The sequence below is a fragment of the Coregonus clupeaformis genome, chromosome 12 (assembly GCF_020615455.1).
Source record: "Coregonus clupeaformis isolate EN_2021a chromosome 12, ASM2061545v1, whole genome shotgun sequence".
In the NCBI taxonomy this organism is placed as follows: Eukaryota; Metazoa; Chordata; class Actinopteri; order Salmoniformes; family Salmonidae; genus Coregonus; species Coregonus clupeaformis.
Genome location: NC_059203.1, coordinates 3,878,127 through 3,903,539, shown reverse-complemented (window position 1 = coordinate 3,903,539; position 25,413 = coordinate 3,878,127). Strand labels below are relative to the sequence as shown.

At 45.0% G+C, this 25,413-nt stretch overlaps 1 protein-coding gene across 1 annotated transcript in view; it reads right to left on the bottom strand.

Annotated features, from left to right (window-relative positions):
* LOC121577920 (dedicator of cytokinesis protein 3) overlaps positions 1-25,413 on the bottom strand; it is a 255,676-nt gene that overhangs the window by 111,573 nt on the left and 118,690 nt on the right. The window contains exons 7-12 of the mRNA XM_045224098.1: positions 25,007-25,091; positions 18,040-18,081; positions 13,931-14,088; positions 5,531-5,612; positions 5,219-5,279; positions 937-1,084 (exon numbers count right to left, since the gene is read on the bottom strand). Coding sequence (XP_045080033.1) covers positions 937-1,084; positions 5,219-5,279; positions 5,531-5,612; positions 13,931-14,088; positions 18,040-18,081; positions 25,007-25,091 — 576 coding nt within the window. The remainder of the gene's footprint in view (positions 1-936; positions 1,085-5,218; positions 5,280-5,530; positions 5,613-13,930; positions 14,089-18,039; positions 18,082-25,006; positions 25,092-25,413) is intronic.

The window sequence follows — 25,413 nt, the reverse complement described above, 5'->3', positions numbered from 1 at the left end:
TCTTTATGTAGTGTTGTGGTGTCTCTCTTTATGTAGTGTTGTGGTGTCTCTCTTTATGTAGTGTTGTGGTGTCTCTCTTTATGTAGTGTTGTGGTGTCTCTCTTGTTGTGATGTGTGTTTGGTCCTATATTTATTTTTTATGTTTTTAATCCCAGCCCCCGTCCCCGCAGGAGGACTTTTGCCTTTTGGTAGGCCGTCATTGTTAATAAGAATTTGTTCTTAACTGACTTGCCTAGTTAAATAAGGGTTAAATAAATAAATAAAACATATTTTAAAAAACATAGCTATATCAACATTTATTACAATGTGCTTTCATAACCTTAATGCTTAACAGTCAAGTTCAATTTCACTTGTGGAAAATGAGTAAGGAGAATGAAACATTAACAGCAAGCAGCTCCATAGTTAGTGAGTTTTCTATTCTGACTTCTTCAGCGTTCAACTTCTGCCTCATTTCCATAGTAAACACATTAGACTGTGTGACGGGGAAGCATAAGGGGCTAATGAGCCCAACAGAGCAAGACACAGCCATTTCTGTTGTGATTGCATTTTTCCAATGACAAAAGCCTTACAAATGCACATTCTCCTCAAAACAAATGCAACCAGATTGCTTTAACATAAGGCATAATCGCTTCACAATGTTAACACGTTGATTTCTCTATGGCCAGAAGGAGTTTATCATTAGTTGTTCATTGCTGATGGGGAATATTGTGTAGGCGATCAGTATTACAAGTGTTTTTCCTATTCTAATATGTCTGAGTCTAATGGTGGATGGCTATCAGGACGTGACTGGAGTCTGTTTAAAAATACAACAATGGCAATATAGAAATATACAGCGAGTACAATTTGTTTTTTTTGTGTGTGTGTGTGTACGCGTAATATATGTGCAATGCGTGCCTCAAGCGTGTGCGTGCAAGTATGTGTTTGTACGCTACTCACGTGTAGACTTTGAGAACGAAGTCCTTCTCCTCCTTCAGTTCTGAGATGGTCTGTAGTACATCACTCATGGCCAACACCGCACAGCCGTATGGCCTTCTGTACTGGACGTGGGGGGGACCCTTCTTAGAGTCATTCAGCAGCATCCGACCTGCACACAGACACACACACACACACACACACACACACACACACACACACACAGAGACGATACCTTATCTCAATCACATCATACGGTTAAACATTAGCATGACAAACATGATACACTCACACGTAAATAACCCTGTGTGAATATGCTAGCTGTGAAACTAGCTAGACAAACAAACGTAACTATGCCTATCTGAGTGTGTATAACATTAATAGTCATGTCTGAAGGTGTGTCAATAACATTAATAGTCCTGTCTGAAGGTGTGTCTGTAACATTAATAGTCCTGTCTGAAGGTGTGTCTATAACATTAATAGTCCTGTCTGAAGGTGTGTCTATAACATGGGTAGTCCTGTCTGAAGGTGTGTCTATAACATTAATAGTCCTGTCTGAAGGTGTGTCTATAACATGGGTAGTCCAGTCTGAAGGTGTGTCTATAACATTAATAGTCCTGTCTGAAAGTGTGTCTATAACATTAATAGTCCTGTCTGAAGGTGTGAAGGGGAACACAGAACACACAGCAGTGACAGCATCTGCTCTGTGGTCACAGCAGTTAGTCTGTCTGTGTGCGTGTGTTGCAGTATTTTGTCTGTCTGCCTGTCTGCCTGTCTGTCTGTCTGTCTGTCTGTCTGTCTGTCTGTCTGTCTGTCTGTCTGTCTGTCTGTCTGTCTGTCTGTCTGTCTGCCTGTCATAGCCTAAACATCACCTGGGTCTGAGCAGACAGTAGAGGAAAAGCTTTGTGAGATTCTGAGAGTAACACAGGAACTACAATATACTGTATGTTAATTTGATCATCCTGTTGTCTAAGGAGTAACTGTGTATTCGAGGTTTAAAAAGTAGTGCTGAGCAATTCCCTGAAATTAAACAACTAATTGACCAATGTCGGTTCAATTATTGGAATTGCATTTCATTGAGGGATAGAGAGCAGTTACTTCATGAGGTATCTCTACCTGATAATACATGATCTAAGTGATTGATAGTTGATATTCAGCAGTCAGTCATAAAAAGTATGCCTTATTTACTTTGAAGAACTACTAAAATAGTGATTTAGTCAGACAGCATAGGCTGCAGCTCTATAGAGATGAGATGATGACTTGGAATGAAATAATAAAGTAATCTACAGACTGGCTAATAAGTCTGGCTGCACATCTGACTGGCTGACTTACTGCAAATTGAGAAATGAGACTAAACACAACAAAAAGAAGAAAGAAAGAAAGAAACGGTATTATGAAGCCACGATAGATGATCTAAAATCACTTTGGAGTACTTGGAATGAAATTATGGGCAGAAAGACAAATTCAACTCCATTTTGTCATCGAATCAGATGGCTTATTGATCACAAACCATTTGATGTGACCAATTATTCTGATGATTACTTAAGTGGCAAAGTGGGCAAACTTAGGCAGGAAATGCCAACAATGAACAGTGAGCCATCGTACTCATACATAAAAAACTAATAATGAAAGAAAAGCATTGTAAGTTTGAATTTTGTAAAGTTAGTGTGGTTGATCAATAATGACAAACCTCCTGACATTGACAACATAGATGGAAAGCTACTGAGGATGGTAGCTGACTCTATAGTCACTTCTATTTGTCATATCTTTAATCTGAGCCTAGAGGAAAGTATTTGTCCTCAGGCCTGGAGGGAAGTCAAAGTCATTCCGCTACCCAAGAGTGGTAAAGCGGCCTTTACTGGTTCTAACAGCCAACCAATCAGCTTGCTGCCAGCTCTTAGCAAACAGTTGAAAAAAAATGGTGTTCGACCAAATACAATGCTATGTCTCTGTAAACAAATGAACAACATACTTTCAGCATGCTTATAGAGAAGGGCACTCACAATGTACTGCACTGACACAAATGCCTGGCATTAAACAAAGCATGTGTGTCCATGTATACCATATACGCATCAGCAACCACAGCTAATGAAGTCACTGAAACCCTTAAAGAGTTGCGGTCTGGTTTGGAATGAGTGACCAGTAATACACTGGTCCTGAACATCTCTAAAACTAAGAGCATTGTATTTTTAGTTCTAGACCTCAGCTGAATCTGTTAATGAATGGCTGTTGAACAAGTTGAGGAGACTAAATTACTTGGTGTTACCTTAGACTGTAAACTGTCATGGTTAAAACATATAGGTTCAATGGTTGTAAAGATGGGGAGAGGTCTGTCCGTAATAAAAAGATGCTCTGCTTTTTTGACACCACACTCCACAAAGCAACTCCTGCAGGCTCTAGTTTTGTCTTCTCTTATATTGTCCAGTCATGTGGTCAAGTGCTGCAAAGACCTAGTTAAGCTGCAGCTGGCCCAGACCAGAGCGGCACGTCTTGCTCTTCATTGTAATCAGAGGGCTGATATAAATAATATGCATGCCAGTCTCTCTTGGCTAAGAGTTCAGAAAAGACTGACTGCGTCACTTCTGGTTTTTATAAGAAACATTAATGTGTTGGAAATTCAAAAATGTTTGTACAGTCAATTTACACACAGCACTGACACACACACTTACCCCACCAGACATACCACCAGGGGTCTTTTCACAGTCCCCCAGGTCCAGAACAAATTCAAGGACACGTACAGTATTATACAGAGCCATGAGTGCATGGAACTCCCTTCCATCTTATATAGCGCAAGTGAACAGCAAACCTGGTTTCAAAAAACAAATATAGCAACACCTCACGGCACAACGCCTCTCCACCAAGTCTTTTGTCTGTAATGTATTTTTCGTTATGTGTCGGACCCCAGTAAGTCTAGCTGTCGCCATTGGCGTCCGCTAATGGAGATCCTAATAAATAAAATAAAATAAAATAAAACAAATGTTATATACACAACAACTGAAATATTTTATTAAAGGAAAGTAATGTGAATAAATGATGGTTAATAAGTGATAAGCAGTAATGGGCAGTCACTACCATCATGGAACTTGAATGAATTGTTTTACTCTGTGTGATGTGTGTGATAGAAGGAGTCATTCCGTCGATAAACAGTTGCGCAAGCATGCGACAACAAAACTCAGGCACAGGGGAAATATCTACCCTGGCAACAACGAGGTAAGGGTAGCTCAACCGAGCTACACACAGCTCACTACAAACAATCACCCACACAGACAAGGAAGCACAGGGAACACTTATACAATGACTAATTGGGGATAAGGACCAGGTGTGTGTGATAAATTGGACAAGACAAGTGGAGTGATGATAAATGGATCAGCAGCAGCTAGTAAGCCGGTGACGACGAACGCCGAAACCTGCCCGAACAAGGAGGGGAGGCAGCCTCGGCGGAAGTCATGACACTCTGTGTAGTTACAGAATTCAACCCACATAATGCATCGTGCATTTAATGTAAAAAAACGAAATCGAAAACCGTAATTATTTTTTAAATAATCGAACCAAACCCGAACTGACCTCAAAAATCACTAATCACTCAGCACTATTAAAAAAGCTTCTGAAGTTTGTAATTTCCACTTTGAAATTTCAGACTTGATTTGCCCTAACAAAAAAATATATCAACCGCTACAAAAAACATCCATTAATTATAATCCAGATAATAATTCACATTTCATGTTGCTGCAGGATAATTGTTCTGTGTTAGAAACTGGGTCAAATTAAGATTCGGAATCTGTAGATCTGTAAGACAAAGAGCCAGAGGAAGAACTGTACTAAGATACTGGAGTAACTTAACAGAGGAAGAGAATCAGTGGGACGGATGACTCTGAATGCTTTGTATAAAACATTGAATTTACAGATAGATGTAGGACTACAAAACGTATGATAGAAGGAGAAAAAGAGCCCTTAGAGCCAACCAGAGAGATGACACAGTGCAGAGTTAACACAAGTCAGGCCACTTGAGATGCTGGGGACACAGCAGGTGACACGAGCCCATTTCCTCAAATTAAGAAACCTAAAACAGTGTACTGCTTTACTGTCTCTGTGTTCTGCTTCACTGAGACCAAAATGGCACCTTATTCCCTACAGTGAATAATATATACTAATATATACTAATAATAATAATAATAATAATAATATACTACAGTATAAAGTGCACTACATAGGGCCCTTAGAGCCCTGGTCAAAAGTAATGCACTATATTGGGAATATGGTGACATTTGTGACACGGCCATTGAACATCCAAGAAAGAGTAGCTTACCGGTTCTGATGACTTGTGAAACGATATACAGGTCCCGCTTCATGTCCTTATTGCTTAAATCCTGCACAGTAAAGAGGTGAACACGTGTGTTAGTGATGTCAGAGATAATAAACCCCATTACCATTATGTGAACGATTGTTTGATGATCATAAAAAATGTGTGTGTTTGTTTGTATGTACAGTTTACTGCGTGTGTGTGTTTGTGTGTTTGTGTTTGTTTATATGTATAGTTTACTATGTGTGTGTGTGTGTGTGTGTGTGTGTGTGTGTGTGTGTGTGTGTGTGTGTGTGTGTGTTTGTTTGGACAGCTTACCGTGAACAGAGCACACCAACGATCAACCTTGTCTGGGTTCTTGAGACCTTCATTCTTGTTCAGTCTCACCATAAACTTCTCACTGAAATGACAAACAGAGACACATAAATGGTGCACTGCTAACTGGCCACAGTACTAACAGTATTATAAACAACTGCATCGCAAAACAGACAGAGACCATCTAAGGAAAACAGTATATTATCACATTATATATTCAGCTTTATATTCAGCTTTTTGATAACAATGAATTATTCAATCCATAAAAAATGTAATGAGCCCAAATGTATAAATCTTATATGCAAATACTATATGTAATGTCTGAAATACACACACACACACACACACACACACACACACACACACACACACACACACACACACACACACACACACACACACACACACACACACACACACACACACACACACACACACACACACACACACACACACACACACACACACACACACACACACACACACACACACACACACACACACACAAACTCAATGCAACCGTCTGAGTCATGGGGGTGGGATGCTGGGCTGCGATGGTCACAACATCTTCCATTTTTTATTTCTTATTAATATTATGTCTGCATGCTGCAGCTCCTCGTGACTCACAGAGACAAAGACAGCCGATCTAAAAGGAGACGACACCCACAAGGTTTATGTTTACACACCAGATATTGTCTGTTGGGTCCAGTAAGGACAAACCATCAGCACAATATAAATGTCGCCAAATGAGCAAGCCACTAGCCTATCTATTAATCTACACACCAACAGCAAGCTACTAGCCTATATATTAATCTACACACCAACAGCAAGCTACTAGCCTATATATTCTATCTATTCTATCCTATTTATTTATTATCCAGGAGAAACTTGAATCATCCATCGCCTGCTATCATGTTACGTTTGCGTGCTCCGTGGGGCACCATTAATCACAGCCGGATAAATTGCATGTTGTCCCATGAGGGAAAATTCAATTTAAGGGCCAGCCGTGCTGCCCTGTTCTGAGATTTAGGGTTTAGTGAATGATTTGTCCCAAATACAATGCTTATAGTTTTTGAAATATTTAGGACTAACGTATTCCTTGCCACCCATTCTGAAACTAACTGCAGCTCTTTGTTAAGTGTTGTAGTGATTTCACTCGCTATAGCAGCTGACGTGTATAGTGTTGAGTCGTCCGCATACATAGACACACTGGCTTTATTCAAGAAACACGAGCAATGGACATTAGACCGGTGGAAATTTGTCCTTTGGTCTGGAGTCCAAATTTGAGATTTTTGGTTCCAACTGCTGTGGCTTTGTGAGACGCGGTGTGGGTGAACGGATGATCTCCGCATGTGTAGTTCCCACCGTAAAGCATGGAGGAGGAGGTGTTATGGTGTGGGGGTGCTTTGCTGGTGACACTGTCTGTGATTTATTTTGAATTCAAGGTACACTTAACCAGCATGGCTATCACAGCATTCTGCAGCGATATGCCATCCCATCTGGTTTGGACTTAGTGGGACTATCACTTTTTTGGTTACTACATGATTCCATATGTGTTATTTCATAGTTTTGATGTCTTCACTATTATTCTACATTGTAGAAAATAGTACAAATAAAGAAAAACCCTGGAATGAGTAGGTGTGTCCAAACTTTTTACTGGTAGTGTATATTTTTACATGAAATAATACTCCAGTCTGAACATAAACGACTTAAACCAGTTAGAACGTGTGTAGAAATGATAATGAACTTAAATAATAATGATTCAATCACACTGTACGTTTTTCCAGCAGCAGACTATGATCAATAATGTCAAAAGCCACACTGAAGTCTAACAAAACAGCTTCCACAATATTTGCATCGTCAATTTCTCTCAGCCAATCGTCAGTCATTTGTGTAAGTGCCGTGCTTGTTGAATGTCCTTCCCTATAAGTGTGCTGAAAGTCTGTTGCCAATTCGTTTACAGTAAAATATTGTTCAAAAGAAAAGCTGCTTTTTCTTTAACAATTGCTCTAAATCAGTGGGGGCTGCTGAAGGGGAGGACAGCTCACAGTAATGGCTGGAACGGAGCGAATGGAATGGCGTTGTATTGGAAACCATTCCACACATTCTTCTCCAGCAATTACCACGAGCCCGTCCTCCCTAATTAAGGTGCCACCAACCCTCCTGTGCTCTAAGTGCAAGAAGTAACTGCATGTTAATAACATACTTAGTTTGAAGTTGAACTAGCACTCTGGGGTAAGCTAGCTATAGTGTGCAGGTGTTTAGCCAGGCTGATAAATGGAAGTAGTTTAGAAGTGCTCTAAGGTAGCTGGCTGAGGTATGGAGAATATCTCATCCCCAGGGGAGTGAGAGCTGTGGGGAACATGATACAGAGTCCGAGTCCCAGCACCTGCACTCTGAGAGCAGACTTTGATGAATGTGCTGTAGTGTGTGTGGTTTGAAGTGTGCATCCAAAATGGTCCCCTATTACCGAGTGCCCTTCTTTTGATCAGAGCTCCTGTGGGGGATTTATAGGGAATAGGGGCCATTTCAGACGCACACCCCAAACCGCACTACAGCACATTCATCAAAGCTGGCTGCCTGCTAAAGTCTGCTTTCAGAGTGCAGGTGCTCTCAAATGTCTTCCTCAGGGGAGGGATATGAAGACGCCCACCGCTCAGCGCTCAGCTAAAATGAGACTATTGAAACAATACAAGATCAAACGATACAGAAGGATTAGCATACATGCAGTATCTAAACATTTCCAGTTTGGAAAATGGGTAACGTTCAGACTTGATGCCATAATCAGGATATTATTTCCATTACACATTGTTTGTTTGCACAGAAAATTCAGAGAGGTTTCTGAATGTAGCTTTACCCAATCACAGGTGAGGGTGCAGTGAGTTGTGCACAGTGACCTGGAGAGCAGTGATATTTACAGTCTGGGTTCAATGGAGACATTGTTTTAATAAAAACTGAAGGTCATATGAGATGTTTTGTTGGACGCTAATAAAATCTGAGTTTACAATGACATCATCCCTGTGTGTAAAACAAGGGAGCTAGGAGAATAGGCAGAGGGAAGGAACTAGGGATTATTTCAATCATAGAGTATTGTTGTGGTGCTGAAGAGTGTGTGTGTGTGTATGTATGTGTGTGTGTGTGTGTGTGTGTGTGTGTGTGTGTGTGTGTGTGTGTGTGTGTGTGTGTGTGTGTGTGTGTGTGTGTGTGTGTGTGTGTGTGTGTGTATGTGTGCGTGCATGTGTGCGTGTATATGTGTGCGTGCACGCGTATATTCATTTTCCAATAAAACTATGAGAATTCAACAGCTACAGAGGAACTCCAATGCTCTAGCGTTACTATAACAACCACAACAGATACAGCGGAACTCCATGTTCTAGCGTTACTATAACAACCACAACAGCTACAGCAGAACTCCATGTTATAGCGTTACTATAACAACCACAACAGCTACAGCAGAACTCCATGTTCTAGTGTTACTATAACAACCACAACAGCTACAGCATAACTCTATGCTCTAGTGTTACTATAACAACCACAACAGATACAGAGGAACTCCATGTTCTAGCGTTACTATAACAACCACAACAGCTACAGCAGAACTCCATGTTATAGCGTTACTATAACAACCACAACAGCTACAGCAGAACTCCATGTTCTAGCGTTACTATAACAACCACAACAGCTACATCATAACTCTATGCTCTAGTGTTACTATAACAACCACAACATATACAGAGGAACTCCATGTTCTAGCATTACTATAACAACCACAACAGCTACAGCAGAACTCCATGTTCTAGCGTTACTATAACAACCACAACAGATACAGCAGAACTCTATGCTCTAGCGTTACTATAACAACCACAACAGATACAGAGGAACTCCATGCTCTAGTGTTACTATAACAACCACAACAGCTACAGCAGAACTCCATGTTCTAGCGTTACTATGACAACCACAACAGATACAGCATAACTCTATGCTCTAGTGTTACTATAACAACCACAACAGCTACAGCAGAACTCCATGTTCTAGCGTTACTATGACAACCACAACAGATACAGCATAACTCTATGCTCTAGTGTTACTATAACAACCACAACAGCTACAGCATAACTCTATGCTCTAGTGTTACTATAACAACCACAACAGATACAGAGGAACTCCATGTTCTAGCGTTACTATAACAACCACAACAGCTACAGCAGAACTCCATGTTCTAGCGTTACTATAACAACCACAGCAGATACAGCAGAACTCTATGCTCTAGCGTTACTATAACAACCACAACAGCTACAGCAGAACTCCATGTTCTAGCGTTACTATAACAACCACAACAGCTACAGCAGAACTCTATGCTCTAGCGTTACTATAACAACCACAACAGCTACAGCAAAACTCCATGTTCTAGCGTTGCTATAACAACCACATACAGGAAATATGTGAGGGGGATATTGGTTGGATAAAAATAAGAACATTCTTGTTTCCGGCTGCCCTCTCAGCCTACGCAGGGCTAGCACATGGACAGGTTGTGAGTGGGAGGGACTGCAGTTATAGTTCTGTCATAAACAGAGGGAGGAGAGGAGAGGAGAGGAGAGAGGAGGAGAGGAGAGGAGAGGAGAGGAGAGGAGAGGAGAGGAGAGGAGAGGAGAGGAGAGAGGAGAGGAGAGGAGAGGAGAGGAGAGGAGAGGAGAGAGAATAGAGATTTGACAAAGAAAGATATACTTCAGCCCACATTGATTTAAATATGACTCCTTGGTAACTAATACTCCATGGAAACTATAAAACTACCGGCACTCCTTTGGTCTCTAGGCAAACATCTTCATGGAGCCAGATTAGTGTGAGGAATCTGAGCCTGTCTGTCTGTTCCCGGGAGACTGAAAGGAACTTCCTCAGAATACACACACACTGTGTTTTTGGCAGCCCCCATCCACCAGAACTCGTCCAGAGACCAGCGTTCCCAGAATCACAGGAACAGTAAATCTTCCTCTCACTATAAGCTTTGTTGTTGTTTTTTCATCCCTCTACAGGGTTCTGAACGATGACAAATACACGTCAATATTCCAGAGGGATGATGTAGTGTGATCTCCTCAGTGACAGACTCCATTTCAAAATACTGAATATCTTTATCACTTCATCCTTCAGAACAGAGGCTGCCACATACACGCGCACGCACGCACGCACGCACGCACGCACACACATGACAACAGGTTATCAAGGTCAAGCCAACTGGACAGGTCTCCTTAAGCAGAGAGGAAAGAGGAGGTATATGTACAGTGGGGGAAAAAAGTATTTAGTCAGCCACCAATTGTGCAAGTTCTCCCACTTAAAAAGATGAGAGAGGCCTGTAATTTTCATCATAGGTACACGTCAACTATGACAGACAAATTGAGAAAAAAAATCCAGAAAATCACATTGTAGAATTTTTTATGAATTTATTTGCAAATTATGGTGGAAAATAAGTATTTGGTCACCTACAAACAAGCAAGATTTCTGGCTCTCACAGACCTGTAACTTCTTCTTTAAGAGGCTCCTCTGTCCTCCACTCGTTACCTGTATTAATGGCACCTGTTTGAACTTGTTATCAGTATAAAAGACACCTGTCCACAACCTCAAACAGTCACACTCCAAACTCCACTATGGCCAAGACCAAAGAGCTGTCAAAGGACCCAAGAAACAAAATTGTAGACCTGCACCAGGCTGGGAAGACTGAATCTGCAATAGGTAAGCAGCTTGGTTTGAAGAAATCAACTGTGGGAACAATTATTAGGAAATGGAAGACATACTGATAATCTCCCTCGATCTGGGGCTCCACGCAAGATCTCACCCCGTGGGGTCAAAATGATCACAAGAACGGTGAGCAAAAATCCCAGAACCACACGGGGGGACCTAGTGAATGACCTGCAGAGAGCTGGGACCAAAGTAACAAATCCTACCATCAGTAACACACTACGCCGCCAGGGACTCAAATCCTGCAGTGCCAGACGTGTCCCCCTGCTTAAGCCAGTACATGTCCAGGCCCGTCTGAAGTTTGCTAGAGTGCATTTGGATGATCCAGAAGAGGATTGGGAGAATGTCATATGGTCAGATGAAAAGAAAATATAACTTTTTGGTAAAAACTCAACTCGTCGTGTTTGGAGGACAAAGAATGCTGAGTTGCATCCAAAGAACACCATACCTACTGTGAAGCATGGGGGTGGAAACATCATGCTTTGGGGCTGTTTTTCTGCAAAGGGACCAGGACGACTGATCCGTGTAAAGGAAAGAATGAATGGGGCCATGTATCGTGAGATTTTGAGTGAAAAACTCCTTCCATCAGCAAGGACATTGAAGATGAAACGTGGCTGGGTCTTTCAGCATGACAATGATCCCAAACACACCGCCCGGGCAACGAAGGAGTGGCTTCGTAAGAAGCATTTCCAAGGTCCTGGAGTGGCCTAGCCAGTCTCCAGATCTCAACCCCATAGAAAATCTTTGGAGGGAGTTGAAAGTCTGTGTTGCCCAGCGACAGCCCCAAAACATCACTGCTCTAGAGGAGATCTGCATGGAGGAATGGGCCAAAATACCATCAACAGTGTGTGAAAACCTTGTGAAGACTTACAGAAAACGTTTGACCTGTGTCATTGCCAACAAAGGGTATATAACAAAGTATTGAGAAACTTTTGTTATTGACCAAATACTTATTCTCCAACATAATTTGCAAATAAATTCATTAAAAATCCTACAATGTGATTTTCAGGAATTTTTTATAGTTGACGTGTACCTATGATGAAAATTACAGGCCTCTCTCATATTTTTAAGTGGGAGAACTTGCACAATTGGTGGCTGACTAAATACTTTTTTCCCCCCTGCCTCCCCCTCCTCCTCTCTACCTCCCCCTATCTCCCCTCTGCCTCCCCCTCCTCCTCTCTACCTCCCCTATCTCCCCCTGCCTCCCCCCTTCTCCTCTCTACCTCCCCCTATCTCCCCCTGCCCCCCCTCCTCCTCTCTACCTCCCCCTATCTCCCCCCTTGCCTCCCCCCTCCTCCTTTCTACCTCCCCTTATCTCCCCCTGCCTCCCCCTCCTCCTCTCTACCTCCCCCTATCTCCCCCCTGCCTCCCCCTCCTCCTCTCTACCTCTCCTATCTCCCCCTGCCTCCCCCTCCTCCTCTCTACCTCCCCCTATCTCCCCCTGCCTCCCCCTCCTCCTCTCTACCTCCCCCTTTCTCCCCCTGCCCCCCTCCTCCTCTCTACCTCCCCCTATCTCCCCCCTGCCTCCCCCTCCTCCTCTCTACCTCCCCCTATCTCCCCCTGCCTCCCCCTCCTCCTCTCTACCTCCCCCTATCTCCCCCTGCCTCCCCCTCCTCCTCTCTACCTCCCCCTATCTTCCCCCTGCCTCCCCCTCCTCCTCTCTACCTCCCCCTATCTCCCCCTGCCTCCCCCCTCCTCATCTCTACCTCCCCCTATCTCCCCCCTGCCTCCCCATCCTCCTCTCTACCTCTCCTATCTCCCCCTGCCTCCCCCTCCTCCTCTCTACCTCCCCCTATCTCCCCCCTGCTAGTGCTCATTTCCTGTCTCTCTACCCCTAGAGAAGAAAGTCCTCAGCAGAGCTGCACTATCCAGCTGTGAGACACATGCAATATTATAATGCTGCAGCACACACACACACACACACACACACACACACACACACACACACATACACATTCACACACACACACACACACACACACACATACACACATACACTCACACACACACACACACACACACACACACACTGCCCTACATCAATCTCATTATATACATTAGCTATTCATTATATTTTACGATCATTAAAACAATAATACATTATTTATTAGCCCCATTAGCAAAACTATTCATTATTCATTACATCATTACTGTACTGCTAGTTCAACATCAGGGACTAATTGTCAGTGAAATGTATACTGAAAGAGGTTTTAAGCGAATGCAAATTACTTAACTGTTTTTAATGTAAACGGCTAAATGGATAAGAGGAAACAATCCAAATTCATAAACACTTTGATTCACTCCATTGATGTTGACGTTGACTACTTTTAACAGCAAATAAAATATAAAGTGGAGCACATGTTTTCATTTCTTAATGCATGCTATAGGAACACAGAAAGGAGTTTTTTTTTCTCCAAAAACAGAGATGCAGTGTTCCATAACCTCTTCTATATTTCCACTCCATCACCTGATTCTGCTTGCCCTCTCTCAGGTTGTACAGGGGAACAGGCCCCGGTGAACCGTGAACGGATCCAAACCACCATCATTCTAGCACACCGGAAAACTCTAGGATCCCTTTTTGTCTGATAGCTGTCACCTCCTCCGGTTGTTCATGTAGCCAGACCAGTTCCACCACAACCATTTTGTAGCACGAAACTCTAGCATCCCTTTTACCTGATCTGTTTCCCCTCCCTGAGGTCGTAGAGGGAGAAGAAGACGTCTGTGTCTTCACCCATGGTGTTGTGGGTGAAGCTCTTCAGGCTGACGAACAGGTGGTGAGGGACGGGGATTCGACTGGGCTCTACACCGTGGCCCCGACGAACACTGTCAGCCTGCATAGACGAGACAAGACACTGTGATGTGACTATATAGGGCTAGAATACACTGTAAAAAAAAAAATCAAAAATCTAGTTGTTTCAACTAAATATTATTAAGTGGTATAAACTGGTTCCACTGCCTTTTTTTTTTTTTTTTTTACTTAACTTGTCAGTCAAAGTGTTACCTGGATTAAAAAAAATTAGTTGGCCCAAACTTAGCTCCAACATGAGAAAACGTAGGCAAAAATTATGTCAACTTAAAATGATGTGTTTGTTCAATTTGTCTCAACTATAAATTATTATTTTGGCATGTTTTACCAGCAGAAAAGGCTGTGGAACTAGTTACACACAGTGCTTTTAACATAGTGTTTTCAACTTACATATTTGACATACATCGTGCATGTTCATTTATACAGTAATTAGTATTAATCATGTCCTCACCTAGGATTTGAACTCACAACTTATTGGTTCACAGCATTCCACTCTTCCTGCTACGCTGCCCTGTCTGTCCATAACTGATTTCACCTGTATTGCTACACTTTGCACTTCAAAGTAAATCTCAGCTCTGTTAAAAGTACACTCAAGAAAAACTATTTTATTTCTCATAGTGATTAAGGAGTAACATTAAAACAGACTAAAATGCCCCACCAACATTAGACAACTATACAGAAAAACCTAAAGATGCTTCAATAAGCAAATCAAATCAATGATGAGAGAATATTGAGATGAACGGGCAATTAACACAGACATGGTGGCGTAACAGAAAGATTGGTACGCCATTAAACCAATAGGTTGTGAGTTCAAATCCCAGGTGATGACATGTTGAATACTAATTACTGTATACATGAACATGCACAATTGTATGTTAAAAGCACTGTGTGTAACTAGTTGTGTGTGTTTCTTCATACTTGGTGACTTCAATCTGCCTTTGATTTATTTCTTGCCTCTTTTGACCTCACCTTTTCCCAGTCCCCTCCAAGTCACAAGGCAGGCAATACGCTTGACCTCCTCTTTACTAGAGGCTGTTCGCCCTACTAATCTCACTGCAACCCCCCTCCAGGTCTCTGATCACTACTTTGTTTCATTTTCTGTCTCCCTTTCCTCCAACCCTACCCAGACAGCCCCTACCCAGATGGTCATGCACCGTCGCTCTCTCTCTCCTCTTCTATCCTATCATCTCTCCCTTCTGCTAAATCTTTCTCCCTCCTGTATCTTGATCCTGCCTCTTCAACCCTACTCTCCTCCCTTTCCACGTCCTATGACTGTCCCCTTTCCTCTCGGCCAGCTCGGCCCTCCCCTCCTGCTCCGTGGCTAAGTGACTCATTGCGAGCTTAAAGAACAGGGCTGTGGGAAGCTGAACAAAAATGGAGGAAAACTAAACTCCAGGAGGACCTAACATCCTTTCACTCCCTCCTCTCTACCTTCTCTTCCTCTGTATCTGCTGCTAAAGCCACTTTCTACCACTCTAAATGTCAAGCTTCTGCCTCTAATCCTAGAAAACTATTTCCCACCTTCTCCTCCCTCCTTAATCCGCCACCCCCTCCCACCTCCCTCTCTGTGGACGACTTTGTCAATCACTTTGAAAAGTAGGTTGACGACATCTGCGACATCTTTCCACTGGTCTCACTCACACATAACTACCCTACTCCTTGACCCCTTTCTCCCCTCTCTCTCCAGATGAAATCTTGCGACTAGAGAGGTCCAGCCGCCCGACAACCTGCCCGCTCGAACCCATCCCCTCCTCCCTTCTCCAGACCATCTCTGGAGACCTCCCATTCCTCACTTCCCTCATCAACTCTTCCCTGACAGCTGGCTGCGTCCCCTTTTACTTCAAAATGTCCCGAGTCGTTCCCCACCTCAAGGAACCAACACTCGACTCATCTGACGTCAAAAACTATAGACCTGTATCCCTTCTTTCTTTTTTTTCCAAAACACTTGAGCGTGCTGCCTCTGGTCAACTCTCACGTTATCTCTCTCAGAATGATCTTCTTGACCCTAACGGGTCACTCAACCGATACTACTCTTCTCTGTGTCAATGAGGCTCTCCTCACTGCCAAAGCTGACTCTCTGTTCTTTGTTTTCATCCTCCTAGATCTATCCGCTGCCTTTGACACCATAAACCATCAGTTCCTCCTCTCCACCCTCTCTCAGGGCTGGGCATCTCAGGCTCTGCACACTCTTGGATTGCATCCTACCTGGCAGGCCGCTCCTACCAGCTGTCGTGGACAGGATCTGTGTCTGCACCATGTACTCTCACTACTGGTGTCCCCCAGGGCTCGGTTCTAGGCCCTCTCCTCTTCTCTCCATACACCAAGTCACTCGGCAAGACGGAGCGGAGCTGCTCTTCCTCCTGGGGAAGGCCTGCCCACTCAACGACCTCTCCATCATGGTGGACAACTCCACGGTGTACCCCTCCCAGAGTGCAAAGAACCTTGGCGCGACCCTGGACAACACCCTGTCGTTCTCCGCTAACATTAAAGAAGTGACTCGCTCCTGCAGGTTCATGCTCTAACACTCGCACTTCACTTTTTCCCACTTACTATCTCTGACATTACTGTTAGCTACTTTATTCAGGAAAAATGTACTTACTATGACTGTGATATGTGGTTGTCCCACCTAGCTATCTTAAGATGAATGCACTAACTGTAAGTAGCTCTGGATAAGAGCGTCTGCTGAATGACTAAAATGTAAATGTAGTTCCACAGCCTTTTTTAGGTAAGTAAAATTATAATTTTCGAGTTGAATGACCATATGAGACAAATTGAGCAAACACATCATTTTAACTTGACTGAATTTTTGCCTATGTTTTCTCATGTTGGACTTAAGTTTGGGCCAACTAAAAATGTTACGCCCTGAAAACACTTTGACCGAAAAATTGAGTAAACAAAAAAAAAAGCCTGTGGAACTAGTTACTTAATAACAATTAGTTGAAACATCTCGATTTGTGGGTGTTTTTTACAGTGTAGTATGCTAGAGTAAGACATGGTGAGGGACGAGACGGGAGAGGGATACTGTCACCCTGTGGGGACGAGACGGGACAGGGATACTGTCACCGTAGGGGAACAAGACGGCACAGGGATACTGTCACCCTGTGGGGATGAGACGGGACCGGGATACTGTCACTCTGTGGGGACGAGATGGCACAGGGATACTGTCACCCTGTGGGGACGACACGGAACAGGGATAATGTCACCCTGTAGAGAAGGCACATGTATTGTACCCACAGGGGTGACAGAAGGGATAGGGATACTGTTACCCCTGTGGGTACGAGACGGGATAGGGATATTGTCACCCTGTGGGGATGACACGGGACAGGGATACTCTCACCCTGTGGGGACGTGACGGGACAGGGATACTGTTACCCTGTGGGGATGAGACGGGACAGGGATACTGTTACCCTGTGGGGATGAGACGGGATAGGGATATTGTCACCCTGTGGGGATGAGACAGGACAGGGATACTGTCACCCTGTGGGGACGAGACGGGACCGGGATACTGTTACCCTGTGGGGACGAGACGGGACCGGGATACTGTTACCCTGTGGGGATGAGACGGGACAGGGATACTGTCACCCTGTGGGGACGAGACGGGACAGGGATACTGTCACCCTGTGGGGACGAGACGGGACAGGGATACTATCACCCTGTGGGGATGAGACAGGACAGGGATACTGTCACCGTAGGGGAACAAGACGGCACAGGGATACTGTCACCCTGTGGGGATGAGACGGGACCGGGATACTGTCACTCTGTGGGGACGAGACGGGACAGGGACACTGTCACCCTGTGGGGACGAGACGGGACAGGGATACTGTCACCCTGTGGGGACGAGACGGGACAGGGATACTGTCACCCTGTAGGGAAAGTTATTGAGCATAGATTATTTTATAACATGATGTTAGCATTCTGTTGCCCCAAATTCAAAAACAGTTTATGCATGATAGCAACTGCAGAGTGTATGCTGTACCTGGGTTGTGCTTTGCTGGACACTGTGTCTGCTGGACAGATGCTGCAAAGACAAGAAAGAAAATAAGAGATAGAGAGAGAGAGAGAGAGAGAGAGAGAGAGAGAGAGAGAGAGAGAGAGAGAGAGAGAGAGAGAGAGAGAGAGAGAGAGAGAGAGAGAGAGAGAGAGAGAGAGAGAGAGAGAGAGAGAGAGAGAGAGAGAGAGAGAGAGAGAGATATCCTCAGTTAGTCATCCTCTTTTGATGGTGAATCAGATAGCAAAACCCTGGCAATATGTACATGTTTTGTTTGCTTAGAGTGCAGCAGCGCTAAGCTGTGGTTGGTTGTCAGGACTGTCTGAGGAGAGCAGAGGAGCATTGTGGGTATGAGTCGGTACCCCAGGCAGAGCAGAGCACAGCATGCTGGGAGGATAAGACAGGGCAAGATGGAATGAGACAGGCTGTCAGAATGAGACAGTGACTGTGTGAAACACTGAATCACCGCTCAGAACAGTGTACAGAAACAGTTCATTGTACTATGTTCAACTATGCAGAAGGGGTGAGGTAGTATAGAAACACCAGGGAAAGGTGATTCAATCATAGATATGTCTACTTCATAGATCCAAACAGAGAGTAACAGAGGTCAATGTACAAGTCATTCTTTGATGTTGTTTTGTCTCGTTTATCTTGTCTCTCTCTCGGAGAGTGTAGAGAAGAGATACAGGGTGAAATGCATCATCCAAACAACCCCTTCCCTCCCTTTTCCCCCCTCTCTTCCCTTTAGCTTTTATTAGGGCTGAGATCCAAACTCTCCTGTCTGTGTTTATTACATTTTTACATTTCAGTCATTTAGCAGACGCTCTTATCCAGAGCGACTTACAGTTAGTGAGTGCATACATTTTCATACTGGCCCCCCGTGGGAAACGAACCCACACGTTGCAAGCGCCATGCTCTACCAACTGAGCTACAGGGGACCATACACCTCCTGCCCTCCCTCTACCCTCACCCTTACCGTCTACCCCTATCCTCTCTCTACCTTCTCCCTTACCGTCTACCCTATCCTCTCTCTACCCTCTCCCTTACCATCTACCCTATCCTCTCTCTACCTTCTCCCTTACCGTCTACCCCATCCTCTCTCTACCCTCTCCCTTACCGTCTACCCCTATCCTCTCGCTACCCTCTCCCTTACCATCTACCCCATCCTCTCTCTACCCTCTCCCTTACCGTCTACCCCTATCCTCTCGCTACCCTCTCCCTTACCGTCTACCCCTATCCTCTCTCTACCTTCTCCCTTACCGTCTACCCCTATCCTCTCGCTACCCTCTCCCTTACCGTCTACCCCTATCCTCTCTCTACCTTCTCCCTTACCGTCTACCCTATCCTCTCTCTACCTTCTCCCTTACCGTCTACCCTATCCTCTCTCTACCTTCTCCCTTACTGTCTAACCCTATCCTCTCGCTACCCTCTCCCTTACCGTCTACCCCTATCCTCTCTCTACCTTCTCCCTTACCGTCTACCCCTATCCTCTCTCTACCTTCTCCCTTACCGTCTACCCTATCCTCTCTCTACCCTCTCCCTTACCGTCTACCCTATCCTCTCTCTACCTTCTCCCTTACCGTCTACCCCATCCTCTCTCTACCCTCTCCCTTACCGTCTACCCCTATCCTCTCGCTACCCTCTCCCTTACCATCTACCCCATCCTCTCTCTACCCTCTCCCTTACCGTCTACCCCTATCCTCTCGCTACCCTCTCCCTTACCGTCTACCCCTATCCTCTCTCTACCTTCTCCCTTACCGTCTACCCCTATCCTCTCGCTACCCTCTCCCTTACCGTCTACCCCTATCCTCTCTCTACCTTCTCCCTTACCGTCTACCCTATCCTCTCTCTACCTTCTCCCTTACCGTCTACCCTATCCTCTCTCTACCTTCTCCCTTACCGTCTACCCCTATCCTCTCGCTACCCTCTCCCTTACCGTCTACCCCTATCCTCTCGCTACCCTCTCCCTTACCGTCTACCCCTATCCTCTCGCTACCCTCTCCCTTACCATCTACCCCTATCCTCTCGCTACCCTCTCCCTTACCATCTACCCCTATCCTCTCTCTACCCTCTCCCTTACCGTCTACCCCTATCCTCTCGCTACCCTCTCCCTTACCGTCTACCCTATCCTCTCGCTACCCTTTCTTTTACCGTCTACCCCTATCCTCTCGCTACCCTCTCCCTTACCGTCTACCCCTATCCTCTCGCTACCCTCTCCCTTACCATCTACCCCTATCCTCTCGCTACCCTCTCCCTTACCATCTACCCCTATCCTCTCTCTACCCTCCCCTCCCTCTACTCCTCCCCTCTCTCCTCTCTCTACCCTCTCCTCCCCTCCCCCCTCCCCTCTCTCCTCCCTCTACTCCTCCCCTCTCTCCTCTCTCTACCCTCTCCTCTTCTCCCCCCTCCCCTCTCTCCTCCCTCTTCTCCTCCCCTCTCTCCTCTCTCTACCCTCTCCTCCCCTCCCCCCTCCCCTCTCTCCTCTCTCCACCCTCTCCTCCCGCTACCCCTCCCCTCTCTCCTCCCTCTCCCCCTCTCTCCCCCTCTCCTCCCTCTACCCCTCCCCTCTCCCCTCCCTCTTCTCCCCCCTCCCCTCTCTCCTCCCTCTACTCCTCCTCTCTCCCCTCTCTCCACCCTCTCCTCCTCCCCTCTCTCCTCCCTCTCCCCTCTCCCACCCTCTCCTCCCTCTACCCCTCCCCTCTCTCCTCCCTCTCCTCCTCCCCTTTCTCCTCCCCTCTCTCCTCCCTCTACCCCTCCCCTCTCTCCTCCTTCTACCCCTCCCCTCTCCCCTCTCTCCTCCCTCTACCCCTCCCCTCTCTCCTCCTACCATCTCCCTGTCATGCTGTCATATCTGCCAGGACTGCCCACTTCCATCTACCTCTATCTTGTCTTAGAGTGATCCAAGGTGAGTTTCCATTCACACTGGGCCTCCCCCAGAGACCATCCCTCCACCTGCCACTGTACCACGGTCTCTCTCTCTCTCCCCACCACCTCGCTGTACCTCTGACATCAGATGTAGGATCTTTATTTGAGCCAGTTTGCTACAGCAGGAAAATTATCCTAAAGCAACAGTAAATGTGAATTATTACATGGATTATAATTAATGAACATTTTTTGTAGGGGTTGATACCATTTTCATAAGCGAAAATCAGGTCTGACATTTCCAAGTGGAAATTACAAACTTCAGAAGCCTTTTTAAACCTCAAATACACTACAGGTTTGACATTTCCTGCATTGCAGGACAGTTCTCCTGCAACAGGGCGATCAAATTAAGATCCTACATCTGTAGCTGTCTTTCTCCTTCTACCAAGTCGGCCACCCTGCCAGTACCTCTGTCACGCCCTGACCTTGAGAGCCCGGTTTTCTCTAGTTGGTTTGGTCAGGGTGTGAATTCTATGTTATGTATTTCTATGTTGGCCGGGTGTGGTTCCCAATCAGAGGCAGCTGTCGATCGTTGTCTCTGATTGGGGATCATACTTAGGTAGCCATTTTGCCTACCTTTAGTTGTGGGATCTTGTTTCTGTATGTTTGGCTTGTTTGATGTTTAGCCTTTAGAATGTCACGTTACGTTTGTTGTTTTGTCTGTGTTTATTTAATAAACAAACATGTACGCATACCACGCTGCACCTTAGTCCAATCCTGTACTCAACGAACGTGACAGAAGATCCCACCACCAACGGACCAAGCAGCATGCCCAGGAGGAGCAAACACCTTGGACACAGGTGGGGAAGATGTGGTCTTGGGAGGAGATATTTGCTGGTAAAGGACCCTGGGCGAAGGTAGAAGCCCAGGTAGGACCAAACCAGTGCTGCGTGTCGCCAGCTCGGTACGCCCCGTACCTGCTCCCCGCACTAAACCAGTGGTGCGTGTATCCAGTCCTGTACGCCCCGTACCTGCTCCCCGCACTAAACCAGTGGTGCGTGTGTAACAGGGTTGGTTATGTTTCCACTTGCCTCTAAAGAAATGTGTATTTAATGTTCAAGCATTCTTATTGGTTGGTTCAACTCTGATGACAATAAGGCGTGTTGTGATTGGCCCCGCTTGCAGCTAGGGGGAGATCGCAAACGTCAGGTCTTCCCAGTATGAAAATGTGATGCAAGGGGTAGGTCATGTTCTGAACACTGTTTAATATATTACAATGTGTCCAAGGTTGCTGTACGTTACTGATTCATACATGTGTGGGTATATGGTACCTGTTAGGGATTGAGGGGCTTTCTGGGATGTGCTTTGGCATATGATTGCTGTAGATACGTGTGTTAGCTAGCATACACCGACGTAATGGTCACATGAGCCCACTGCTAACACAGTTGCCTTCATGCTACAGATTTTGCCATCGACAGCCATCAATATCGTTAAGCTCTGCACAACTAACGTGCTGTTTCCCATTTAACAACAGAAATACATGATGCTCAACTGGGACCACTGGCTGATGTGATTTATTAGGAGAAAACACAACGCAAGGAGAGTACGATATACATCTGTTACACTGGTGCCGTGACTCGTCTTCGTCAGACGTCACGTGGAGGGATCCGAGACCCGGCTTCAAGAAGTACTGTGGTTGCTGATGCACGCCAGTTGCCTAGGTTTCGCTTTCTGCACAATTGGAATTCTCAGGGAGCTTCTGGTAGCATGAGTGAGTGGGGGGAAATATAATGTACTGTTTATTACTTGTATGTGGTGATGCTATGATTATTTAGTAATGTAATTGTGCTGTTATGCTAGTAACCTTCCGAAGCCAATTAACGTGAGGGCGACGCCATTTTCTACCACACGGTGGCGACAACTATTTATTAAGGCGTTTTATTTGTTACTTTTCTGTGTTGATTCTTGGTCTGGTTAGACAACTACTACTGAACTTTTATTTTGAGCGTGTTATGTTGAACCTGATTTTATAGAAGTGTTCATATTGATTGTAAAAAAAATAAAACAATACAAATATTTGGACTTAATATATATATATATATATATATATATATATATATATATATATATATATATTTTTTTACATTTTATTTTAAAAATGGAAAGTTTTGGGAGAGGTAGGGGAGTTTTCATGTTTAACCCTTCACCGCTAGTGGGTAGGGGGCCAGCTATTTCTTCAGTTACTTCCACACCTCTGGGGGGGGGGGGTACTGTCATGCCCTGACCTTGAGAGCCCGGTTTTCTCTAGTTGGTTTGGTCAGGGTGTGAATTCTATGTTATGCATTTCTATATTGGCCAGGTGTGGTTCCCAATCAGAGGCAGCTGTCGATCGTTGTCTCTGATTGGGGATCATACTTAGGTAGCCATTTTGCCTACCTTTAGTTGTGGGATCTTGTTTCTGTGTGTTTGGCTTGTTTGATGTTTAGCCTTTAGAACTTCACGTTACGTAGCTTTTGTTGTTTTGTCTGTGTTTATCAAATAAACGAACATGTACGCATACCACGCTGCACCTTGGTCCAATCCTGTACTCAACGAACGTGATAACCTCCCTCTGCCAGGGCTGTAGCACTCTGCCAGGGCTGTAGCACTCTGCCAGGGCTGTAGCACTCTGCCAGGGCTGTAGCACTCTGCCAGGGCTGTAGCACTCTGCCAGGGCTGTAGCACTCTGCCAGTACCTCAGCACCACGTCAAGCCCAGAGCTGGGAGCAAGGGCAGGGCAGACACTCTCATCAGACACAATCATCATGTTGGCAATGCCTCTCTGCTTCCATATACTGTTGATGGTATTTGTGCTCCAGATGTTCAGCTAGCTAAACGACCTGTTGCGACAAATAAACAACTGCCTCTTTATTGTTTTGTTGCTGCGATGGTCATGTATCAAAGAGCTCAACAACACAATTATAACTACTGTACCTGTTATATACTGAACAAAAATAGAAACGCAACGTGCAACAATTTCAACGATTTTACTGAGTTACAGTTCATATAAGGAAATCAGTCAATTGAAATAAACGTATTAGGCCCTAATCTATGGATTTCACATGACTGGGCATAGGTCCACCCACTTGGGAGCCAGGCCCAGTCAATCAGAATTCGTTTTTCCCCACAAAAGGGCTTTATTATAGACAGAAATACTTCTCAGTTTTCATCAGCTGTCCGCGTGGCTGGTCTCAGACTATCCCGCAGGTGAAGAAGCCAGATGTAGAGGTCCTGGGCTGGTGTGGTTACACATGGTCTGCGGTTGTGAGGACGGTTGGACGTACTGTCAAATTCTCTCAAATGTCGTTGGAGGCGGTTTATGGTAGAGAAATGAACATTAAATTCTCTGGCAACAGTTCTGGTGGACATTCCTGCAGTCAAAATGCCAATTGCACACTCCCTCAAAACTTGAGACAACTGTGGAATTGTGTTGTGTGACAAAACTGCACATTTTAGAGTGGCCTTTTATTGTCCCCAGCACAAGGTGCAACTGTGTAATGATCATGCTCTTTAATCAGCTTCTTAATATGCCACACCTGTCAAGTGGATGGATTATTTTGGCAAAGGAGAAATGTTCACCAACAGGGATGTAAACAAATTTGTGAACAGAATTTGAGAGAAATAAACTTTTTGTGCGTATGGAAACATTTCTATAATATTTTATTTCAGCTCATGAAACATGGGACCAACACTTTACATGTTTTGTTTATATTGTTGTTCAGTATAGTTTAGCTGTTGTTATGGCTACACTGAATATGATTAATGTGCAAATCATCACTTTTTAAGACAAAATATCTAGTTCCAGCTCCAGCTATAGCAGAGGTTTTTGATTGGACACTGTACCATACACCGGCAACAGTCACTAGGCAACAGCAGGACATCGTCATGACTCTAGTGTGTGCAGCACACAGTCGGCCCAGTGGTACCTTCCATTTACATTTAGGTTATTCAGCAGATGCTCTTATCCAGAGAGAGTTATAGTCAGTGCATTCAACTTAGTTTAGTAGGAAAAAAACAATGTCATATCACAGTTCGGTGGTACCGTTATACCTACCATTTTGTATAAGTCTGAGACGCTGATCTGGTCTGCATCCACCATTTCAAACTCCTTCCTGGGTACGAGGTCCAGGCCTAGGTGTCTGTTGAGGAGAGGGAGGGAGGGAGGGAGGGAGGGAGACACGGGGGAGAGGGAGGGAGGGAGACACGGGGAGAGGGAGGGAGGGAGGGAGACACGGGGGAGAGGGAGGGAGGGAGGGAGGGAGGGAGACATGGGGGGAGAGGGAGGGAGTGAGGGGATGGAGGGATGAGAGGAGAGGAGAGGAGAGGAGAGGAGAGGAGAGGAGAGGAGAGGAGAGGAGAGGAGAGGAGAGGAGAGGAGAGGAGAGGAGAGGAGAGGAGAGGAGAGGAGAGGAGACAGTTCTAAGTGTCAGTGGGATTATTCATTCTATACCACACACCTGT